Genomic DNA, 24,782 nt, shown 5'->3' with positions numbered 1-24,782 from the left:
GCAAATACTAATCACAATGATAATGTTTTTTTTTCTAGGTTGATATAAGCATAAATACACACACATGCATTATAATTTTAAGAAAAAATCTATAAGAAATATTTTTATTTATATATAATATAAATTATATATATCAATATAAACATGTATATGCAAATATTTCTTAAATATAAACATTCATGCGTGTGTATTTATACATAATTATCAGACACAGTACACCCACATATATTATGTCAACAGAAACTTTTATTCTGCAAATGATTAGACAGCTCTACATATTTACTGCATATTGGATGATTTATTATTCTAATTTATAATATACATTACTAGTACAGGATGTTGCAAATAGACGTGTCCAACCTTTGAGTAGTAGTGTATATCTTTTTTTTTGTGTATTGATTTTTTGTATTGATGTCCTTTTGATGTGTGGAACGAATTCAGCTTACGTATCTATATGTATACGTACATTTAGCTTCAGGCTGTGTGTTTCGTTCAGATTTGTAAATGCAATGAAACCGGAGAGCTTCCATTTATCAGTCTTCCATTCGGAAGGACAGTAAATCAATCTTAACCGCTTGGCTCATCTAGGCATTGTTCACATTGAAATAAAGATCCGTGTCAGATGCACCTGCAGAAGATTTGTCACTCAGCAGTCTTTCTTCTTGCAGGAAAGAATGTGACAGCTCATGTCAGATGCATTTTACTGCGTATGATCATATATTAAGGGAAGTCTGTGCTAATTTACTTTAAGGATCACCTACTTACACAGATACAATATTCTGCGAGCAGGTGCCAGTGGAATTTTAAAGAGCTGATTTTCGATTTTTTGAAAAATGCATGTAGATATACTGTATGTGAGATTGCACGTCTTGGTTAAAGAAACAAAGCTGTGTTAAAAACACCAAACCCCCAAGACCTAAATCCAAATCAGTAACATACCCCCAAAACTCAGTGTGAGCAATAATTATGTCGTTTTGGGGTGTGTCCTTTAAAATGCAAATTAGCTGGTCTCAGCACTAAATGGCAGTGCCATGGTAGGATAGTGCAGATTAAGGGGCGTTATTATCCCCTTCTGACATCACAAGGGGAGCTAAATTTCAATGACCTATTTTTTACATGCTTGCAGAGGATTGTTTACTAAAATTAAGTTACTTGGGTTGATCTTTTTCACATTTTCTAATTTAATAGAAGCACTGGGGACCCAATTATAGCACTTAAACATGGAAAAAGCCAGATTTTTATGATATATCCCCTTCAAACCAAGACCTGTCGTCGGAGAACCAGGTTGTCTAATTTTATGAACTGAAATAAGAATTTAAGAGGTGGTGGTTTGCTATGTGGCTGCAGTGGTTCAGGTTGTTATATTTATTTTTCCTTTTCACAAAGACGTATAAGCCATACATGTGTGGTGGGCCTGTGATGTGATTTAACACTGATATGGTTTATGCTACATTACAGCGCGGAGGCACAGATTTGAAAATAAAGTGTAGGGTTGTGTTTAAATTAGGGCCGGGACTCGATAAAAAAAATTAATCTAATTAATTAGAGGCTTTGTAATTAATTAATCGAAATTAATCACATATAAATATTTGACCTGAGAACACTGAGAAGTTATTTTTTCACATAGATTTTTAGTATACTATGAATAATGAATGACTGAATACATAAGCTTAAGCAACAAAATATTGTTTATTTTTGTTCAACCAAGTCGTTGTACCTATAGAGTCGGGCTAACGTCCACGCTAGCTGCTATATGTTTTGCATTGAGATGATACTTGAGGCTCGATGTGCTGCGGTGATTTGTGAACTCCTTGTTGCATAGCTTACACACAACCATGCTCTTATCGACGCTTCCATCCGTTCGTTTTTTATAAAAAAAATTCCCATCCACGGGGCCAACCAAAGCAGTCTCGTCAGCTTCTTCGTTCATGTTCACTGTGGTTTGTTGTTGTCTGAAGTCATGAACGCTAGTTGGTGCTCCAGTATAATCGGTCCGCCGAAACTCATCCAATGAGAAATGTTCCGCGGTGCAAAAATAAGTGCGATTAAAATGAGTTAAAAATGTTTAACGCGTTATTTTTTGTGTAATTAATTAACCTTATTAACGCGTTAAAGTCCCGGCCCTAGTTTAAATATTTTATATTGAGTATTTCCTTTAATAATGACCATGAATTATATATTTGTGAATATATTTATAGTGCTGGGAAAAGATTAATCGCGATTAATCGCATTCAAAATAAAAGTGATTTTTTTGCATAATATGTGTGTGTGTACTGAGTGTAATTATTATTTAACCACACACACATACATATAGTCATTTTAGATTTTTTTATTTATATATATATATATATATATATATATATATATATATATATTTTAAATTTATATATAATATAGAATATGTAAAAATATACATTAATATATATACACATGTAAATGTTTGTTAAATACATACATGAATGTGTGTGTATTTATATAAACATAATAATTACACAGCACACACTCATATATTATGCAAAAAAATATATATTTATTAACTTTTATTTTGAATGCGATTAATCACGATTAATCTTTTCCCAGCACTACATATTTAACAATATTTCTTAGACACAATGGTTTACCCAAAATTTAGGAATGAGGCAAATAAACGCCACTTCTGCCAAAAGTGAAATAAAAGTTAAATTAACCGGATGCTTCTGGCACGAATTATACGTTCATCAAATACCTTCTGCTTAATCCTGACTTCGGGATTTAGAAATACCTCTTTGCTGGCAGAATCTGCTACGCAATTTTTTAGTTAAGTGCTGTAAATGCACGGAAGATGAATTGAATAAACAATGGTGCGCGAAACGACCGTGGATCATTTTTAACTCGCATCCCTTGTGAGTACATGGACCTGAATACAACCTAAATCTGGCAGTCAAGTGGATCAAAGCGCCCCCTAATGTGTGGTTCAGTTTCTGCATTTCTATTCTTTTGAATTCAATGTATGTAGTTGGATCTTTAGTCATTTTGCAAACTTTTAACTATGTCTTGTCTAAAGAAGTTTTGCAGCGAAAGACATATTTGCTAAAGTCATATTTGTTAGGTATCCCAATGAAATTTTCTAAAATGACATTTGTGAAAATAAGGCACTAACTTATTACTTTTTTATTCCCATTAAAGTGAAATTACTGAACCTAAACATAAGAGCCTGATAAAAAAAGACAGGCAAGAAAACAGGCAAACGCACTTAGAGGGTTTACATCAAAACTCCTCAAATGTAAATTTGGGTGAATTTTTCCTTAAATATCTACATAAGGAAAGGGACCACATTAATATCCAAAGGTTATTTATTCACACAGTAAGAAACTCAGATCTCAAAGTGTGTAAATCGAGCTACTGAATCAACATGCTGTGTCCTTTCTGTGGGCGAGTTTACTGCTTTTTTATGTTGCTTAATAAAGGCCTTGTTTGGAAAATATTGTGTTTATAGATTTCTATAGCTTTTCTCAATATTTTCTGCTGAGCTCAGCTTGCCATACACTGCAAACATCAATTCTGTACTGAAACTCGCAGCTGCTTATGTATACCGCACAAATAAACAACATTTGTTTATTTTAAACTTGCAGAATGCATAGGGTAGGGGTTATGTTCAGTAAGTTAACAGCAGTAATATTAAAAGTCAGTGGTATAGAGTCTAAATATAATGTATGTGTGTGTTTGTTAAGGATGTGGAATCTGTTTGTGTTTGAGAGAGTCTGAGAAATTTGCAATATTTGTCTGCGTCAGTCAGGAATGTTTTGTTTTAGGCCGGGAGGACGCCCCCAAGAAACAGCCCCCCCCCCTCTCTCTTTCTCTCTTTCTCATGCACACACATACATAGCCTGATGTGTTTGTGAGATCCTCTGTGTTAACTCATTCACCCAGTTCACTTTAGCACAGGTCAGTAGTATGATGTCACTTCCTCCCTTGGCTGAAAGTGTATGGGTGTTTGAGAAAGTGATCATACTTTAGTTACTGAAGGTTTTATAGTCACATCATCACCTTCGAAACTGAGCTTCTCGTGTTTACAATCACATGGTAGATTAATTCAAACCCAGACCGAATTCATATTTGTTGAACCGGATTGTACTAGACTAATGCGTTCCCCACACATCCTCTGTCCTCTCATGGGCCACACTGTCTGTATACACATCTGTTTTGGTGTTTAACAGGGTCCTCATTTGGGGATTGATGATGCGAACAAAGCACTTCTGTTGCTCAAGTTTATCTTTCCCTGACTTCAATAACACGTTTTATGTCTCTTGAAGTCTTGATCACACCAGATATGTCTGTTATGTGACAGTTCATTCACTGAAATTTTCATGCCATTTTATCGTGCAGGCTGTCTTGGATATTAAAGGACAAGTTCGGTATTTTAGACTTAAAGCCCTGTTTTCAGATTGTTTATGGTCAAATAGAATGGTTTTGACTGAAATTTCAACATTTTCGGCTGCCCTGAGAATTTTCGCGTGTTTGTGTTTCAGCTCAGACCTCTACAATGGGTTTATAGGTGCACTGGAACAATCCTTCCTAAAATGCATTAAACTTTCGTTTACAAAGACGTGAAACTCACCGAGTGGTCAGGGTTGTTTACTGGTATGCTCACACAAAAATCGCTGCAAAAGACGCATTCCAACAGGTTTTATCGTAGTTTTTACCAACTCCATTGACTGTATTAGACGTCCTGTGAGGTACGGTATTACTCCGCGCCGGGAACTTTGTTTCTATTCTTGCAATTGGCAAAGGCGGATTAGCGCCACCACCTGGGCTGGAGTGTTTATTATTCAAGCTCTAAGCGGAAGAATGTACGGGTGTGAGGCGTTTGGGGAAATAGGTCCACAAGTTAACAACGAATGCTAAAACAGCTGTTGGAATGCGTCTTTTGCAGCGATTTTTGTGTGAGCATATCAGTGAACACCCCTGACCACTCGGTGAGTTTCACGTCTTTGTAAACGAAAGTTTAATGCATTTTAGGAAGGATTGTTCCAGTGCACCTATAAAGCCATTATAGAGGTCTGAGCTGAAACACAAACACGCGAAAATTCTCAGGGCAGCCGAACATGTCGAAATTTCAGTCAAAACCATTCTATTTGACCATAAACAATCTGAAAACAGGGCTTTAAGTCTAAAATACCGAACTTGTCCTTTAACCAATAGGACTCAAACAATATGGAAGCAAAAAAGTGTCTCTCTGGATCTTGTGTGCCGTCTCACACAATGGAGTTTGCTCTCATATGTGCAGGAAATGACTGTGTGTGTATTTATTTGATGCTTGTGCATGAAATCGAGAGATTAAAGGAAGACCGTCAGGCAGGGAGGAGAGTACAACAGAGAGATATCAGGTCTGTTTCTCTTTGCTGCTTTAGGGACCTCAGTCTCTTATCGCCTTAAATCATGACTGGCTAATTAAGGGACCCGTTTGCTTCAATGAGTCAAAGCGACTGCTTGTCGGAGCTTTGGATGTTATTGACAGGCCTGCTGTAATGTTCCTTTTGTCTTTATTTTATGGACATAACAGCGCATTTCTCAATCCCCTGGATTTTATGGAGCACACCGAGTCTCGAGAAACAGTGTAGTGTGTGGTACAGGCAGTAGGGGGCGCTTTTGAGATATATAAGTATGTGATGTTTCCATTTACGCATTTGGTAGATGCTTTTTTCTGAAGCGACATGAATTTAAGGTATGCAGTGTATGAAGAGCTCAGATGCAAACAGGTGATTCTCACGAAATCCAGATTTCGAAGGTGTCCGTCATCAGATTCTTTTAAAAAGCCCTTGAAGCAATTTTTTTTGTTTTTTTTTTACTATAACCATTATTTTTAGAGGATTTAAAACATATTTCCTATAGAATTATTTAAATTTTTTAGATTATCATTATAAAAAATTATCATTACCGCAACATGATATTACATTAAATATATGCATTTACAAACTCATGTTTCGGTAATGAGAACTAAAAAGTTGTCTAGGTACTATGACAAACAACATTTTAACTTTTATCTGGAGTGAAAAAATAAGAACTGCTTACCTGGTAGCCATCTTGAGTATCACAGTCAATTATGTCCCTTCCAACATTTTTTTGTTGAAAATGTTAGTTCCTTGAGAGCTTTAACAATGATTGAAAATTGTTGCGGAGGATGATAAAATTGGTCTTGGACACATTTATATTCCTTATTATTGTCTCTACATTTACCAATGATCACCAAATACCACATGTTTCATTACTGTAAATGTTTATAGTATAACATGCACTGAAGCTTTTGATTTTTTTGATTTTTTTAATTATAAATATTTCCATGTCAAAGAACCCAAATCCAGTCATTGACACGTTGCGGTAATGAAAATGTTCCCCTTAAATGTCTAAAAAACAACAAAATTGGTTTGTATGATGTCATTTGAAATCATGTGCAAAATAGTACATGAAGAGATATTTGTAACTCTATGCTTCTTATTTTGATTTATCAAAAAGTATTTACTTTTTTTATCAAAACGTTTCATGACACCTCATAAGTCTAATTTCACGAGAATTACCCAAATGCTGTTAAACACCACCTTCGTCAAACATGAGATACATGTAATGATATTTACCAAATGATCTCAGCATATACATTTATTAAATACTTCAAAACTGACCCAGACTCAAGGCATATAGAATTTATACCATTTTGTTGGCAGAATCTGCTAAACGCCATGCGATTTTTCAGCAAAGTCCTCTAAGTGCACAGACGATGAATGTGAAACGACCATGGATGAAATTCAAACTTATGTCCTTTGTGAGTACCTGGACCTGAATACAACCCCAATGTGGCATTCACACGGATCACAGCGCCCCCTGGTGCATGGTTTAGTTTATTCATTTTTACCATTTGAATTATTTGCAATGTTTTTGGTTGCATCTTTAGTGATTTTGCAACTGTTTACTATGTCTTGAAGTATATTTTGTTTTTAGAAATGGAGTTTTTTTACCCAAAATTGACACTTCAACCTCCCCAATGTTTAAACCAAATGTACATCCTTGTACATCCTTAATAATAATTCAGATTGTTGGATAGGTTGTGCTATCACTTTTCAAAGCCATCAGACTTTCTATTTATGATAAATGATAAACAGGACTATAAAATTGTGTATATTAATGGAGTTCATATTTACTATAAAGAGCAGAATATCATAGAGGTTCTGGGCGTGAGCTCTTTTGACTTTAGAAAAACATCCAGAAAGCTCTAGGAGACCTTAGCAACTGCATATGAACCACCCAGAGCATTCTAGCATAGCCGTGATTTTTTTTTTTACACATAATGAATAATTAATACATTTTCTCTGTTCCTTCATTACAATCAGCACTGCCATTAGATCTGTCAACTTAACAATATGATGAGTTATTTGCTAACGCATCCAAATTTCACCTTCAAGGGCTGTAATTTGTCTTTTTAACCAGATGGGATTGATCGGTCTAAGTATTTGCTCCATTAATGCATTGGTGCTGTATAAAATGATAGTAAACAATCATCTCATTACATTATGTGCAAAGCATACATGATGTGACTTTTCATTTAGGAGGCAGGTGATTGACAGAACATTGTCATGGTCATACATTGTACTCTTTTTTTTTCCTGCTTTTGACACAGAACCACGAGAAGGAGACGGCCCTGCATTGCGGGGCTCAGTACGGCCACTCCGAAGTGGTCCGCGTATTACTGCAGGAGCTGACGGATCCCAGCATGAGGAATAGCCGAGGGGAGACGCCACTGGACCTGGCCGCTTTATATGGCCGTTTGCAAGTGGTCCGCATGCTGTTGAGCGCCCACCCTAACCTCATGAGCTGCAACACGCGCAAACACACACCTCTCCACCTGGCTGCGAGAAATGGCCATCACACTACCGTTGAGGTGCTGTTGGAGGCCGGAATGGACGTGAACACGCAGGTGTGTGCATATGTTAGTGATGATTGCCATATACTCTTCCACACGTCAAACACACCAGCCCTTGGAAATCCTGTGTGGTAGTGAGTCAGAGAGAGTGTGAATGGTTTAAAACTCTGATGGATGAATTATTTATGTGGTTTTGAGAGAACGCAGTAGAGGAACAGTCTGCCTCAGTGCAGGGTTTCCTCGGACTACCCCTGTGTATCGGGACTCGGGAGGTTACTTAGGGATGCAGATGTGTTGCCGGAAGTGATCTGAATCGGATAACATTTTCCTTCAGGGATGTTTTCAGCTATAAAAACGATTCATAAATAAAATATTGTGTATTTTAAAAATGCCAACGGTTTATTTTAAGAGCATGGTAAGAGTAAGTCTTAGTAAGAAAAAAATAATTGTATAGCTTGAAAATGAAAGTCACAAGATGCGTGAATAAATAATAAGCTTACTGCAGTGGTTCTCAAACTGGGGGATGGTGCCAGGGGGGCCCCAGTTTTATGACATTTAAAAAAATAAAAAGTAAAAAGGTTTGAGAACCACTGGCTTACTGTATATAAAATCAATAAAAGTCTTAATTTGTTGATGTCGTAAATATGCTTGTGGGTGTATATGTGAGTTGCTTAACACTATTGAAGGTTTCATACCCTCATGGAATCCAGTCCTAAACAAATTATTGACACAGAAATACTGTGTTTGTGCATGTGTATTGTGTTTTAGGTAGCACTTTATTGTACAGTACGTGTACTTACAGTACCTGGTACATATATGGTGAATTTGTTGTACTTACAGACAAATGTGTGGTAACACAAGATACGTATTTTGAGTACATGTACACTATAAGTACCTGTCATTAACTTACATTGGTCTGTAAGAACCACACACTTACCATGCATAAACAATTTGTAAGTACAGTAATGTATATTGTTATTAGTTATCATTATTAGGCATTGGCCGGTACGAGAGATTTTGGCAGTATGATCATAACCTTTAGCAAAAACTACCGGTATTGACTTTGCTACACAAATATTTATTATTTTCATATGTGTGCGTATAAAAACAAAAAAATTTCAACTAGATACAATACAATTTGTTTCTTATGTGACATACAACATGTATACCAGGTTAAATAAAGCCTTTAAATTCTCATATATTGTTTAAAAAATATTTTTTTAATGTATATTAAGCGTAAACATTAAATCTATTACATGACTTTATAAAATCAGAGGCAGACACTACTTGAGTATTTTAAGTAAATTTTATCAGAGTTTTGTCTTGGGAAAAAATTACTTTACTAAAAATTTTTCACTACATTCTAAAGCATAGAATCATACTGTGTGTTCTTTTATATTGCATATTAAAATTGATTTAATACCTAATTACAAAAAAAATTGTGTACTTTTCTTGAGTAAAACTATACATTTCAGGGCTCGACATTAAGGCTTGTCCGCTTGTCCGGGACAAGTGGATTTTTTGAAGGACAAGTGTAAGAGAAAATTAGTTGTCCGACTGGACAAGTTAAATTTCAAACAATGTTACTTTACGTTATGTGCCGTTAACGACAGAGCAGAACAAGCAGCGCAAACACCGAGCGGAATATTGAACAGAGAGCGCAGCGCGCCGACACACACACACACGTTTACACCTTGCTGTTATTGTTACTAAACAAGCTGCACGCGCATGAAACCTGATCGCCGAACACGGAGGGCGGGGCGGCATGGAGTGGAGAGTGATGTTTCTTCAGGCTCCGGCGTGAATATAAATGACAGACACTTCAACCGCAGTCCGTATTTTTTCTCTTCTAAAGTTCGGTAAAAACGCATAATGGGCTTAAAATCTTGTTTAAGAATCTGTTTTATAATGAGAATCTCTCTTTCAGCGCGCCTATGTGTGCGCCCCGCGACAGCCGATTTGAATCTGACAGAGTTCGTCACTGTACAATAAAAAATCCCACACTAAACATTACAGCGTAAATGCTAGGATTAAGATTGATTTTATATATGACAGATAATCTGGATACATTTACCCTAATACGTTTTTTAAAACATGGTAATGTTTTAATGTGTTGCTTTAGTGTTTTAATGTCAGACAATCATTGAAATGTGGGAAAAATGAAGAGAAAGGCAGAAGATATAGCATCCTTCTTCAGAAAGAGTAGCAAGAAGCAGCCAAATGAATCTTAGTAAAATAAATTTCAGTGGCCTACAAAATTCACGTGATTTTCTGGTCTCTATAGTTTTTTCAGCAATGGGAGATATAAATTCTGGTTTCAAAGTAAATTTCAAAAGTTTTATTTGACTAAATAGTTAAAAAAAACTTGAGGTTGAATTATGACTATAAATTGTATGTTAATCTTTTTAATTGAAATTAAAGTATTGTAGCAATTGTATGTTATACATCATTGTGATTAATACACCTATAATACTTAAACGTTTTTAAGGTTGGATGATAGAGATTTTATGTGCCACCCCAGAGTTACTGCTGGCCCCTGCCTGGCCACCCCTATGAAAAATCCCTGGCACCGCCACTGATTAGCAAAACACAAAAAATAAATTATATTATAAATCTTTACCCGGACAAGTGACTTTTTTGCATGGACAAGTGAAACATAAATTTACTTGTCCGGAGGACAAGTTCCTCAAAAGGTTAATGTCAAGCCCTGCATTTACTTAAGTAAAAAAAAACTAGATGTTTAATGTACTTAAATATTAAATTATAAAAAAAATATAAAAAAATTAAAACTTGAAATTATGAAATGTAGTGGAGTAAAAATTATGATATTATGCTTTGAAATACGTAGCCCCTAAGGGGACATGGAGCAAAAATTAAATATAGTTTAGTTTCATGTGCGCGCACGATAATTTCAGGTGAGCATGCGATAGTTGCGATAGTTTCACATGCTCGCGCGATAGTTTCACATGCTCGCGCGATAGTTTCACATGCTCGCGCGAGCATGTGAAACTATCGCGCGAGCATGTGAAACTATCGCATGCTCACCTGAAATTATCGTGCGCGCACGTGAAAGCGAAAGTTTCACGTGCGCGATATTTTCATGCGAGCACGTGATAGTTTCATGCGAGCACGCAAAACTAAACTTTTTTACTCCAATGTCACCTTAGGGGCTCGGTATTGAAATGTATGTTTTCCAAAAAAAAAAAAACGGATAAAATATGTTTCCATGTAAAAATGACTTACAGCTCCCCCATGTAGTTGAAATGCGCAACAGTGCCTGGTATCAGACACTCTTCTGCAGGCAGGGGGAGGGGCGGGCTGTGTGCTAGACCCTCCACCGCCACTTGTGAGTGTGCTTGTAGCAGCTAGGAGGCTGCTCAGGTTGCAGCAACAGTACAATTTGTCCAGTTAAAAGTTGTTCTATCACTGAAAAAAATTTAGAGACATTATTTAAAGGTAAAAAAACTACATAGTGTTGCTTTAAAAATTTACTTTTATTTAGAAAATTTTGTGGTTTTGAAACCTTGACTCTTTAAAACCTTTGTATACCTTGAAACCGGTAACCGCCCCATGCTTAGCATATATGTAAACTATAAGTGCCTGTCATTAATTCACACTTGCCTGTAAGTACTAAATACCTATATTGAACATACATTTGTAAGTAGTAGTGTTTCTTGTTAGTTATAAATACACTGTGTCTGGTATTGCCCAGTAGAGTTACAAAATAACTACCATATATGTACAACTGGTAAGCAGTGTTGGGAAAGTTCACTTTCTACATGAACTAGTTCAGTTCACAGTTAACAAATTTTAAAATGAACTAGTTTAGTTCATAGTTCATATTTCAAAATTTTGAACTAGTTCACAGTTCCAAAAATGAACTAATTTATAGTTCTTTTTCCCCATATTATTATTTTTTAATTATTGCCATTATAGCCCATATAGAACCACAGACAGCAATTATTTTATTAGTTTTAACACTGAAGCTAAATGCGCCAGATTTCATCTTCATATCCAACTTTAAATCCTTATCCAAGCAGGGTTTACATTAGCATTTACGGTGTTTTAAGTTTTGTATTTGATTGCACATACCTTGATAGGCTAGCCGGGGGCTTCAAGGGGGTTTTCTGGGCGAGAAGCGCTCCGAGGCATCGCGTGTAGGACAACTCGCACGTGCACGTTAAATAGCGTGAGGTTAGTCAGAGTCTATCAAGATCCAGAAAATGCGTTAGCAGCCTATGTTAAAGGAATAGTCTACTCATTTTCAATATTAAAATATGTTATTACCTTAACTAAAAAAAATCCGCTCCCTTTCTCCCTCTCATAATGGGAGAGGGAGGGTGTTCCTGCGCCGAGTCGAAGTACTCCCAAAAGTGCTGGTCCGCCATACAATATAGTTCCTCTTTTAAATCCGCTTAGAAAAGCGCTACGTTTTATTTTGTACCACCAACTTGCTCGCATAACTACTCGTCTTAAATAGGAAAAACGTTGATGTGTTTGGTCACTTCTAACTTTATCTTTGAGTGGTACCATTGAATGAATGGGGCTAAGCTAAATGCTATCGAAGTGTCGCAGCGCGCTCCAGCGCTTACGTGCACGCACACAGATGATAGAGGGATGTATCAACTCTTCTTAGTTAAGGTAATAACATATTTTAATATTGAAAATGAGTAGACTATTCCTTTAATCGTTAACCGTTTAGGACAAATATTATGTTATTTAATGTTAAACTACGTGAGCAGCGTCCAGTGCGTCACCTCCATGCTGCTCTTTGTTTTGATGACGCATGCAGCCATGAAACGCGGGTGTTGCCAGATTGGGTGTTTTTTCCGCTAAACATTAGTCGGGTTTTCGCCTGGAAGACTCTATAGAAATCTGGCACCCTATTGAAAGACGTTAAACTGAAAGAGCGTGTCGTTCACAAGCCCCAGAACGAAAGAGTTCACAGTAACGTTCATCAGGCAGTAATACAGTACGTTTAGTTCACGTTTGCCCAAAATATGAACCACTTCATGAACTTTTGTTCAATGAACTCGTTCAGGCACACTGCTGGTAAGTACAGTAATGATACCTTTAATAACCATACTTTAATTAGTACTTACAGGCGAGTGTAAGTTAATGACAGGTACTTATAGTGCACAAATACTCAAAAGTAAGTACCTAGTTTTACTACACATTTTTCTGTAAGAACAACATATTTACCATATATGTACCATGTAGATGTATACTGTAAAATATACTGCAAAATTTCCAAAGCTGTTTCAGGGAACACAAAATCGTGATTTTCATTTTTCTATCATGTAACAGTGCTGGATTGTCTTTGAATGGGTGCATGAATGTGTCTGTATGTGAGAGAGTGTTCAGAAAAAAAAACTCTGATGTCAGGATTTCCTAACCTCTCTCTTTATTCAATCCTTTTTCTATTGTAGACTGTTTTCCCTTGTAATGTATGTATGTACACGTCACTGTGTTGCATGGATTGACACTTTTGGCAATATGGTTTGCAAGCCAATCATGCCAGGGAAACTGTAAATTAAAAAATTACATAGAAAGAGAGGGAATAAGATAGGAAGACAATCTGCATGCTGTCTATCAATTCCTGGAAGCAGAGTGAGAGTAAATCGATTTCCTTCTGGTGACATCAATGGCTAATCACCATGGGAAACCGGACAGGAAGTGGTCCCCATTGAGCGGAGAAGGGCCAACTTCCTGTCCTTTTGTTGGGCGTGTTCAACACTCATCTCAAACTCCGAGTAAAACACGACAGTGGGCATCGAAGTTCTCTTATTGAACTCATTCAGAACTAGTTTCTAGTTAAGATAGTGATCTGGATTGGAGTTTAACAATGATTCTCTTAACTACAGCATTCCTTGTTCGTGTTTTCTCTGAGTAAGTAACAATAGATGCTTTCTTTGCATGTTTTTACGGTCTTATCTGGATAAAGATGTGAAGCCTTACAGTATGTTTGTATTCTGTGTATCAGCACTTACTCGTGGCTCTGTGTAACCTAATGTACTGTACCTGTTTGCATTATGCCGTTATAAAACTCTGTTCAAAGACTTTATGAAAATGTACAGGCATTTCACAGGATGCATTATTGTGTTCATAAACAATGTAACATCATTCATATAATCCGGAGGGATTCAGAAAAAAAGCAATAGTGGAGAGCGTATGGATGCCTGTGGTACAATGAAGGCAGATCAGATCAATTGGGTACCATGTAGGGTCTCCCGGTGGCCTATTAAAGTGATCCCGCTCAACCGTATGAAAAGCTCTCTCACCCTTTCTCTCTCTTCATTTGTTCTCCGCACTTGCCAGGCACTCCCATCAGTCAGCCTCGTAAATTCACAGCGCTATTGCCGTTAATTGTAGAACATTGAATAAATGTTTCCAGAGCTAAATTGGGTGTAGTTAAGTACTTTACAGTTGAGCACGATATAAAGTACCCTGCCAGTCGCCCCAGTAAATGACTTCAAGTCACTCATAGACTGTGACGGCTGGATTTGAGAAAACAGTAAAGATGTCATTTTATGTAATTGCCATTTTAGGATTTATGGGTGGAGTTTACACTTCAGATTTTGAGGTTTTATCTCTTTTTCTCTATTAGACGGAGAAAGGCAGTGCGCTTCATGAAGCCGCTCTCTTTGGAAAGATGGATGTAGTTCAGCTCCTGCTTGAATCGGGTAAGGATTGTGTGTGTGTGCAATGTTTTGGAGAGGGTTATATATATGTCTTGCAAAGCCACTGTGTGTTTTAACTTCCTGTGTGACCTGTGATCTACCTAACACTGTTCTGTAACTGCCAGCTGTGGAACAGGAAGTCAAGATTTGGGAACTTCCTGTTGTAGGGAAAGAGCGTTGGGTCTCTTCTGTTCATAAAAAGTTTGAAAAAAATTGTTTAGTAAAAAAAACGGTAACAAAGTTTTCTTTTTTATAATATTCTTTGCAGATTTATTTTTGGGGAGTAATAACCAAGTATGGATTTCGCTATTTTATTTTTGTCATGATCACAAAAAAGTCAAGCAAAATGTTTTGGGCTTCTACCATGAAGATGTGGATTCAGAAGTGATGTTTTATTTATGTATTTATTTATTGAATGTTTATTGAGATTTTATCAGTCCCTCCAGAAAAACGCGGAGTTTTTTTGTGATTGTTGCAGGCAAAAATCTACCGAGCCCCTAAGGTGACATTGGAGTAAAAAAAATCTAAAGTTTAGTTTCATGTGCTCACGTGAAACTTTCATGTACTCACGCAAAACCTTCATGTGCAGAATTTTTTTTTGAAGTTTAGTTTCGCGTGCTCGCGTGAAACTATCGCGTGCTCGCGTGAAACTATCGCGTGCGCACGTGAAACTTTCGCGTTTTTTCACGTGAAAGTTTCGCGTGAGCACATGAAACTAAACTTTATTTAATTTTTGCTCCATGTCCCCTTAGGTGCTCCGTAAAAATCCTTGATCTTGCAGCACGTTTTCTTAAAAAATGCGATGGAATATGCGGGATATTTATGCAGTTTTATGCAATGAAAGTGCGGGAACTTGCAAAAACTGCTTGAACTTGCAAAAACTGTTTTCAGCTTTTGCAGCTTTTCAGTGATGTTCACGTCACATAATCAGGTCACTTCATAACGTTCCCATGGCAGCAGCTTTTGGGAGCTAAATACATAATTTTTCAACTTTATGCAAAGATATATGTGATTTTTTCTACGAAAATGCGGGGATTATGAAATCATGCATATTTTGTGCACGGAAATCTGCAATTTATGCTGCAAAAGTGCGGCGTATTTGAAAAAAATGCATCCCCCTAAATATGTGGACTTTGGCTGATTATGCATTAAATCATGCAATCGCATAATCGCGTTTTTTGAAGGGATTGTTTTATGTACTTGTATAGATGTATACATGGGGAAAAAACATTCAACAACATTCAACAAAGCTGATAAACGCTACCTCCGTCAAAAAACCTCTTGGCACGTATCATACGTTCATTGAATACTTTTGCTTGAAATCCGCTTAACCTTGGCCTCAGGAAATTCTGAAATACCGGTTTGTTGGCAGTATACATTCAACCGCATGACGAGTTTTCAGCAAAATCCTTTTAGTACAAGGATTTTATCCAGGATTTTTTTCAAGTATAAGTTTTATCCAGCTAAAGGATGTTTTTTATGATAGTGACAGAATTTTTTTACTTTTATTCACAAAGGGCGTTGAAGAGTAACTAGAGTTTTTTCTTTAAGTGGACTTAGAGGGTTTTGCAGCGAAAGTCAAATTTGTTAATAAATACTAATGATATGGCAACCCTATCTCACGAGAATTGGTACATATTTTATTTGGCTAATTTGTATTAATTCATACAACCACATTCATACGTTTTGGTACGATTTGCCTAGACCCCTGTGACATTGGGGTTAGGGGCGGGTTAGAGGTTCTTTTTTTTTTTTTTTTTCATGAGAATCGTACGATTTTGCACGATTAACTTCGTATGAATTGATACAAAGTAGCCAACTCGTAAAATATATATTTTTTGTGAGATCAGGCTGGATATGAGTATTGTGACATTTGTGATAACTCTTTCACCGCCAGCGTTTTTAAAAAAAGTTGCCAGCCAGCGCCAGCGTTTTTCATGATTTTCACCAAAGTTTAATGCCTTCCAGAAAATGTTCTTCTTTAAATATATAAACATACAATATACCAAATGAAAGAACAGACCCTCTGCTTTCAAACAAAAAAAACGTTTCATCCTACCTTTAGTGGTTCTTTTGCAATCAGCTTTTGAATATGGTTAGGTTTTTGCAAAAACACATTTTGAGCAAAAAGCAAAAATAATTCTATTTTTGTGACGGACTTTTCATAGAGATCCCATTCAGAGCGATCTTTAAAACAGACACGGACATGCAGCAGCTTGCCATAGGGCAATACTTCCGGGTTTAAAAAGTTGCGCCACCTGGTGGATAATAGCGGTATTGCGGAAAGACGGAAAATCTCGTCATTGGCGGGGAAGCGTTTTCTCTTAATTGACGAGATATCTCGTCAATGGCGGGGAAAGAGATAATAAGTGACTAATACAATTACTGACTAATAACCTTTTTATTGCTATTAAAGTGAAATTACTGAACCTAAACATAAGAGCCTGATACAATTACATTTACAAGAAAACATGTCAGATGCATATGTCAGATGCACTTAGAGGCTTTGCATTTGAGCTCTTCATGCATTTTTGCTGTCTCCTTATAATTCTCTCTCTCTCTCTGTCTCTCTCTCTCACAGGAATTGATACCAATATAAGAGATTGCCAGGGCCGAACTGCTTTAGAGATACTGAGAGAGCATCCATCTCAGAAATCACAACAGATTGTTTCTCTTATACAAGGTAATGTTGTCCAGACTCAACATTGAACTTGTTGACATAAACACTATAAACACATGTTCATACTCGTACACACGCGCACAAATTGTTTATAGAAAGTGTTCTTGCCGGAGATCAGAAAGCAAATGCTTACCGATTGATAAAAGTTCATTTCAGGAAGTTTATGTAAGATTGAGAACAATAGTCCTTTTTTGTGTTTGAGAAATCTCTGATATAGTCTGGCTAAAATCTTCACAATACTGCTTTGATATTTTAAGGAATGTCTTTATGCATCTAAAGCATGAAAAATACATCCAACTTGGGGCGCAAGATATACAGAAATTATAAGAATACTGTGCATATTGCAATACACATATAGCAGTTGTTTGCATCGTCAGAGTTTTAGTTCAATGCAGATAGCAGAGAGGCTGGCGAACCAAAGAGAGTGATTCTTTCTTATTCCAGAAAGAATGTGAAACAAGGATGTTGTTATATAATTTTAAGTTTTTAAATATTGTTTAGGGCTGTCAAAGGATTAATCACGATTTGTGTTTGCATAATATATGTGTCTTGTGTGGAATTATTGCATATACAGTAAATACACACACTGCCATGTGTGGGGAGGACAGAACCCAATTGCAGACAGCTCTTGAACAAAAAGACTTTTATTATAACAGAATCACCCTCGAGAGGGCAAACAATGACAATAACCCAAATAAATAACATGATGTGACACTAAGCAGGGCAGGACGAGACAAAACAGGAACACACAACGTCATCGTAAGATACAGCACAAGGGCATTAAATAGGGGAGAACTTAACTAGCGCAGTGGTTCTCAAACTGGGGGCCCTGAGATGGTGCCAGGGGGGCCCCGGTTTACTGACATTTTATAAAAATAAATAAATTGATTATAAATTCTGTGTAATTAAATCTTTGACAGCACTACATTAAATAATTTAATATGTTTTGTTTAATTTACATTTTAAGTTTTGGAACGTTTTATGTCATAAATTTTCTTTGGGGGGCCACAACGTCATGCACCGTATACAAGGGGGGCCGCACACTGAAAAAGTTTGAGAACCACTGAACTAGGGAACGAGGACACACAAGTGAAGGGCGTTAACTAATAATGAATAATTAATGAGGAAACAACGGGGGCGGGGTCAAGACTTAAGACAGGAGAGCATAAGGTACCCAAAACACAGGCCACGTGTCTCTCCACACAAAAACAAGATAACAATAAGGGCTGCCATGATCCTGTCACACGAAACAAGGCAAAAAGACATACAGGGCTGACAGGATCATGACACATGTATGCATTTAAGAAACATTTACATTTTCTCATTTTAATGGACTTTAATAGAGCCCAACATTTAATACTTAACTCAACACTTAACAGTTTTTTTCAACGGAGTTTCAAAGGACTGTAAACGATCCCAAACGAGGCATAAGGGTCTTATCTAGCAAAACGATTGTCATTTTTGACAAGAAAAAAAAAAATGCACTTTTAAACCACAACTTCTGGAGGAGTGGCGTTTATCGCGTTTTGGGAAAAATGGGAGAAAAGATGACGGAATAACACGGCGGATATTGGATTTTTAAGAATTTACTTTTTAATACTGACCTGATACAATGCTGATTTTGGCGATAACTTTTTTTTTAAATGCCGTTTATCGCATTTTGGAACTAAACTCTTCATATATATAATTTTTCTTAAATTTTTACATGTATGTACACACATATACATTATGCAAACAAAAACTTTTACTTTGTATGCAATTATTGTGATTAACCGCATAATTGACCAAGTTATCGCAAATTGTCTTCAATTCATGTGCGGGCCTTGTTCTTATATAATGTTTTTTGAGTATATTTGCTGCCTTTGATGTTTACTACTGTACATTGTAATTACATTGTTACTTTTTTCAGCTATTTTAACATCTTAGAGGATTGTAAAATCTCATTACATAATGAATTGGTCTGACTAATGCTTTCCATATACAATATCGTACAGCACAAAAGTTTGTCATGTGTTTCAAAGGGTGGTCCCCTGAGAATCCAGTATTCAAAACACACCCTTATAAATGAATGTGATGTGGTTATCTGGTTTAAGAATTAAATTCTTTTTGGCTCGCTTGTTTTCCCATCCACTTTAAACCCAGTGTTATATATTGAAAAGTAACAAAGATGTGATTTTAAGATCCAGGACTCCTGTTACTTCTTTTGACACATCTGATGCGTAATCCCTTTAGTGTCCCTTTTTATTCTCCAGGACAAAGTTAACATTAAAGTTATCCCTACTCTCATATCAAAATTCCAGAATTCCTATTGTGAAGGATTCCAATCTAACGGTTGCTGTGGTTTTATAATCTACTGTTTTTGACAGAGCTGTGATACTATTGTTGTTTTCACGGTTATCATGTGGCTTGCGTAGCCTGCAATGTAGCTGTATGGGGCTGTAATTACAGTCATCACAAATATTTTGGTTTTCACCAACGTAAAGTGTATGTTTTGAAAAGAGAGTGAAAGAATGAAAGAATAGGGAAAGCACACACACACACACACACACACACACACACACACACACACACACACACACACACACACACACACACACACACACACACACACACACACACACACACACATTCTGGTTTCCATGTTTTGTGGGGACATTCCATAGACGTAATGTATTTTATACCACACAAACTGTATATTCTATTCCCCTTACCTACCCCAATCCCTAACCCCAACCATCACACAAAACTTTCTGATACTTCACACTCTCAATAAACATCATTCTGTTTGATTTATAAGCATGTTTCCTCATGGGGACATCAAAATGTCCCCACAAGGTCACAAAAACACTGGTATTCCTCTCTTTATGGGGACAATTGGTCCCCACAACGTGATAATTACCAGGTACACACACACACACACACACACACACACACACACACACACACACACACACACACACAAAGTAGATGAAATGCAATGTATAATTAAATATGGATGTCTGAGCAGAAGATGAGATTTTGAGTTAATAATAAACTCTTGGAAGAATTAAGATTGGACTGTGACAGCACAGGGATATTTCATTTCCTGCTCCCATACCTGCTTTCATTCAGGTCCTGAATTTGATCAAGCAAACTGTCTGCTGTTTTTGATGCACATTCCTTGTGTTCAAGAATACAGCTTTGTGTTTGGAAGTGTGTTGCTTTAGTTTTCAAACTTTATGATGGCAGCCAGGGACCCCCACACAAACCTTTAGCTTGGGACCCTTTCCTAAAATATATTCATATTTTGTATAAAGAAACTTTAACATGTGTTAGACAAACAGTAATTATTATATTATAAAAGCAGCAATTTGTGTACAAACTTAAATAATTGGTTAGAATTTAGAATCACAGAAGACTTTAACCATTTTTGCTTTGTCTTGAAACTTTCTTGGGACCCCTTAGAAACTTAAGGAGGACCCCTGAGGCTAAACTTCAGCTTTAGGTAATATCAGCATGTTTGTCTGCACACTATGAATTAATCGATATCTTCCTATATCTCTTTTTTAGATTATATGATATCAGATTATGACAAAGGGGATTTTCAAGAAGAGCTATTACATCAACGTCCAGTACCAACACCGCGCACGTCTGTGCCCTCACCTGTGCCCTCTCCATCTCTGAGACATAAAAGTATGACTTTGTATGTCTGTTGTTAACAAATAAAAGGCCAAACTAGGTTATTAACACAAATATCAAATAATGAATAAATATAAGATTAATTTTTCATTTTAATTTAACTGATGACAGAGATTTCATTCATTGCTCAGAGAGAATACTTTCAATAATAGTAATAATACTTTTTACTGCATAGGGCGACACCCTGTGGTATGGGATTTGTATTGCAGCATATTGTTGGCCATTGGTTTTCCAGTTTGTATACATTAATAACCTATTTCAGTTTTAAATGTGTCTTTTATTAATTTCATAACAGAAAAATGCAAACAGAGAGTAAATGTTTCACACGATTAGATTTATTAAGAGTGTGAGCTCTGAGTGCAGTCAACAGCGCCCCTACTGGTCAGTTGTTGCAGTGCAGAGTCTTTCATTCCAGCTGTGGAAGCATTTAATAATGATCACAGGTGTGCCAGACCCAGCTGTTAACCTCCTTGCAACAAAACAAGCATGTATTGCAAGACAGAAGAAACAAAGCACTATACATTTAAAAAGAGTTTGTAAATATGTGATTATTTATAAAAGCTAGGTCATTTTGATGACTTGATTATTATATCATATCTCTCTTCTCGTAGATGATGCAGTAACAGGGGAATTGTCCAAGTTGCTAGATGAAATAAAGGTTTGTCGTGATAAGGATTGCTCTTTTGAGGAACTTTGTCAAACTATATCTTCTCACTCTCAATCCATGGAGAGCTTCGGCAGTGGGCGTCTCTCCGACGAAGATAGGAACGGCACCCTCACTCGAATTAACAAGGTGTGTTTGGAAAAAGAAATTATGGAACTTATGTGTGCTCCTTCTCGATTTAATTTGGATCTTCAATAAATGAACATATTTGTACAACCTAAAGATTTCCTAAAGAGCTTTGAGTAATAGATAAGCCAGATGTGTGGTTCTTCAATATCACCAGTAGAGGGCAGAGCCATACACAGTATGCAGCACTGTGCATCTACTCCGTTTATATAATCTCACAATACATATTTATAGCTCAAAAACAGTTCCAGATTTAATCGCTGACGTTATTGAACACAAATAGTATCTTGATTTTAATATGACTTCATCATATTGCGGTATGAGATGGGTTTAATCTTACGTGAGTGAGAATGTGAGCTTTATGCACTAATTTTGAGCAAATTTTTTGTGACTATGGCACGCATTACCTTTCACAGTGACTGCGTGAATCACACGCTTGTCCGGTCGATACAATTGAATATATTTGTGCCAGGTGAATCAATCACAGATGTTCAAAGCCCAGATAAACAAACCGAGACATGCATGCACACGGACACTCTCGCGAGCCAATAGGATCAATTGCAGTCACGTGCAGTAAATGTGACATCAAGTTTATAGTGGATCATGATGAGGTTGAAATTACTTGCAACTTCTATAAAGGGTTCTGAAATTTAAAAAAAGATGATGACACTTTTATTAAACTTGAGCCTGTTTTGGTTGTGATTAAAAATATATAGGGTGTTTAAGTATTACTTACACTGCTGACACTAAACAAATGTATGTGTTTTTTCATCCGGCTACAGCGGCCCACTCCTCCGTTGCCCCCGGCGATGGAAGAAGAGGAAAAGAGCTGTGGTCCATCAGGCCTCTGGGAGGCGCTCACTCCCTGCAATGGCTGCAGAAACCTGGGCTTTTCTCAGGTACATATTTTACATACTTTGTCTGTTTTGAGAAGGTCTGCATGAGCGTAATGTATTCACATGGCTCCAAATGCAAAATATAACCTTGATATATTTAATGTTTACTGAGTAAGACAAACTTTGATGCTCCTAATCTCATAATTACATTGAGACTTTATCCTGGATTTCACAGACGGGGGTCACAAATGTTAATAGTTTGAGATTTTCTGGTAGTATTATAGATATTCTGATGGTTTTTGTATTAAAGAGCTTATGTGGGACAGATGCAAAATTTTTGATTTTGTGCGGAGGAATCTCACACAAGTCTTTGACCGTGGTCTAATGCCATGGAGCGTGTCAGAATGAGGAAGAGGGATCCCCTTCCCTCACACAGGAAGTCTCATTATCCCACAGGAAGTGTAATCATGTCACACACTGATCCGCCCACCTGCAACTTGTGAGGAGACCTCCAGCTACCATGGAAACAGGGATGTTCAATTGAAGATGTCAGCGGGCTGGGGGAGGGTGAAATCGAGCTCCGGGAAGGAGTTGGGTTTCCTTGAGCCGAGAGTGATTCTTGGGCACCCGCAAACAAACCCCCTTAACTCCATCACTGGCTCTGCTCCACAGGGACAGACATGCACACGGTTTCCGAGGGGTTCTCGTAGTTGCTAGGAGACACCGAATTCATAAAGTGCAAGGCGTGGGATATCCACCCACTTCCCAATTGACAGATCTAAGTCTCCATCAAAACAGGTGCGTCACAGCACTGCGCAATAACATAGAGAGAAAATATTGAGAGGGAGAAAATAGAGAGAGAGAGACACTGGGCATTTGTTGCCAAAGCCTCTGCTTTCCCATTCATGCCGTTTATCGTTTTAAATCTTTTTATTTTTTTGCATTTTTGTTTTCACCATCTTTTCACATTTACGCAAACACGTCTTTTGTTTGCAGTTTTCTCCCATTGCTGCAGTCAGCAAACACGCTTTTAATCTTCGTGCCGAAATCGTCTTGTGTTTTCAGATCAAAGTAAGCGCTTTCGTCTTTAGCGTCTGCTTTGCAGATGAAATTACTGTTTACAAACAAACATTCAGCAGTGACACATTCCTGTTCGACTGGCACTTCGGATGCGGTGTGCGGGGACCGAACACCCTGTTTCTAGATGATTCTTGAAGATCTGTACATTTCTGTCTGACTGTGTTGGTGGATCAGGACAAACTCAGAATTTGATACAAATGATCCCAGTCATTATACTGTAGGTTCTGCTCTAATAAGATCTGATGTCGTGTAGCTGTGTGTTTCAGCATCCCAGATAGCTCTTTATATCTTCCAAAGCACAGCCAAAATCATTGATAATCTAACAGGACAGATTCATAAAAGTCAAACAAGTATATGCTAAAAAAAAGTTATTTTTAGTTATTCTCAGAGTTAAATGTAACAATCAAAATGAGCGGTTTCTGGGTGGTTAATATAAAAATACGTATTTAAAGGGATAGTTCAGCCCAAAATGAAAATGTTATCATCATTTACTCACCCTCATGTTGTCCTGTTGTATGAGTTTCTTTATTCTGTTGAACACAAAAGAAGATATTTTGATGATATGATGGTAAGCACACAGTTGACGGTACCCATTGACTTACATAATATTTGTTTTTCCTGCCATGGAAGTCAATGGGCACCATCAACTCTGTGCTTACCATCATTTATCAAAATATCTTCTTTTGTGTTCAGCAGAATAAAGAAACTCATACAGGTTTAGAGCAACATGAGTTGACCTATTTTTGGGTGAACTGTCCCTTTAAGAAATATTGAGGAGGATGCAGCTTTCTGTTTGCGGCCAGCGCCGGCCACTGTCCTAATATCAGCATAAAGTTACGTTTCTGGCTAAACCTTTTCCAGTTCAATGTGCATGCTTTATATTCAGTCTTTTACTGTATGTCCTGCGTGCTTTACTGCATGTTCGTCTAAGATGCGTTGCATTGAGTTTATATGATTTTATCTTTGCATGTTCTTGCTCAAGAATAACAGTGGTTGTATCATTTCTTTGTAAAGAATTGGACAAATATTAAATATTTAAATGGATTTAAACGTTGTTTGGCTAAAAGTAAGCATCTAAAGTGAAAGTAACGGAAGCCGGTCCGTTAGTGCCCCCTGCAGGCATTTGTTATAATACATAATGCTTTTT

At 37.0% G+C, this 24,782-nt stretch overlaps 1 protein-coding gene across 3 annotated transcripts in view; it reads left to right on the top strand.

The window, feature by feature from the left end:
* The window catches only part of anks1b (ankyrin repeat and sterile alpha motif domain containing 1B), a 248,589-nt gene that overhangs the window by 60,547 nt on the left and 163,260 nt on the right, over window positions 1–24,782 (top strand). For 2 of the 3 annotated variants that reach the window (XM_065268491.2, XM_065268490.2), the window contains exons 4-9: window positions 7,649–7,945; window positions 14,499–14,574; window positions 17,153–17,254; window positions 20,801–20,923; window positions 21,541–21,722; window positions 22,502–22,618. In XM_065268491.2, the coding sequence (XP_065124563.1) occupies window positions 7,649–7,945; window positions 14,499–14,574; window positions 17,153–17,254; window positions 20,801–20,923; window positions 21,541–21,722; window positions 22,502–22,618 (897 nt within the window). Of the gene's footprint in view, window positions 1–7,648; window positions 7,946–13,743; window positions 13,781–14,498; window positions 14,575–17,152; window positions 17,255–20,800; window positions 20,924–21,540; window positions 21,723–22,501; window positions 22,619–24,782 lie in introns of those variants that run through there. The other variant, XM_073814739.1, reaches the window with a different exon arrangement.

The sequence above is a fragment of the Paramisgurnus dabryanus genome, chromosome 1 (assembly GCF_030506205.2).
Source record: "Paramisgurnus dabryanus chromosome 1, PD_genome_1.1, whole genome shotgun sequence".
Lineage (NCBI taxonomy): Eukaryota > Metazoa > Chordata > Actinopteri > Cypriniformes > Cobitidae > Paramisgurnus > Paramisgurnus dabryanus.
The sequence above is the reverse complement of the archived record's forward strand: the minus strand, read 5'-3'. Positions and strand labels throughout refer to the sequence as shown.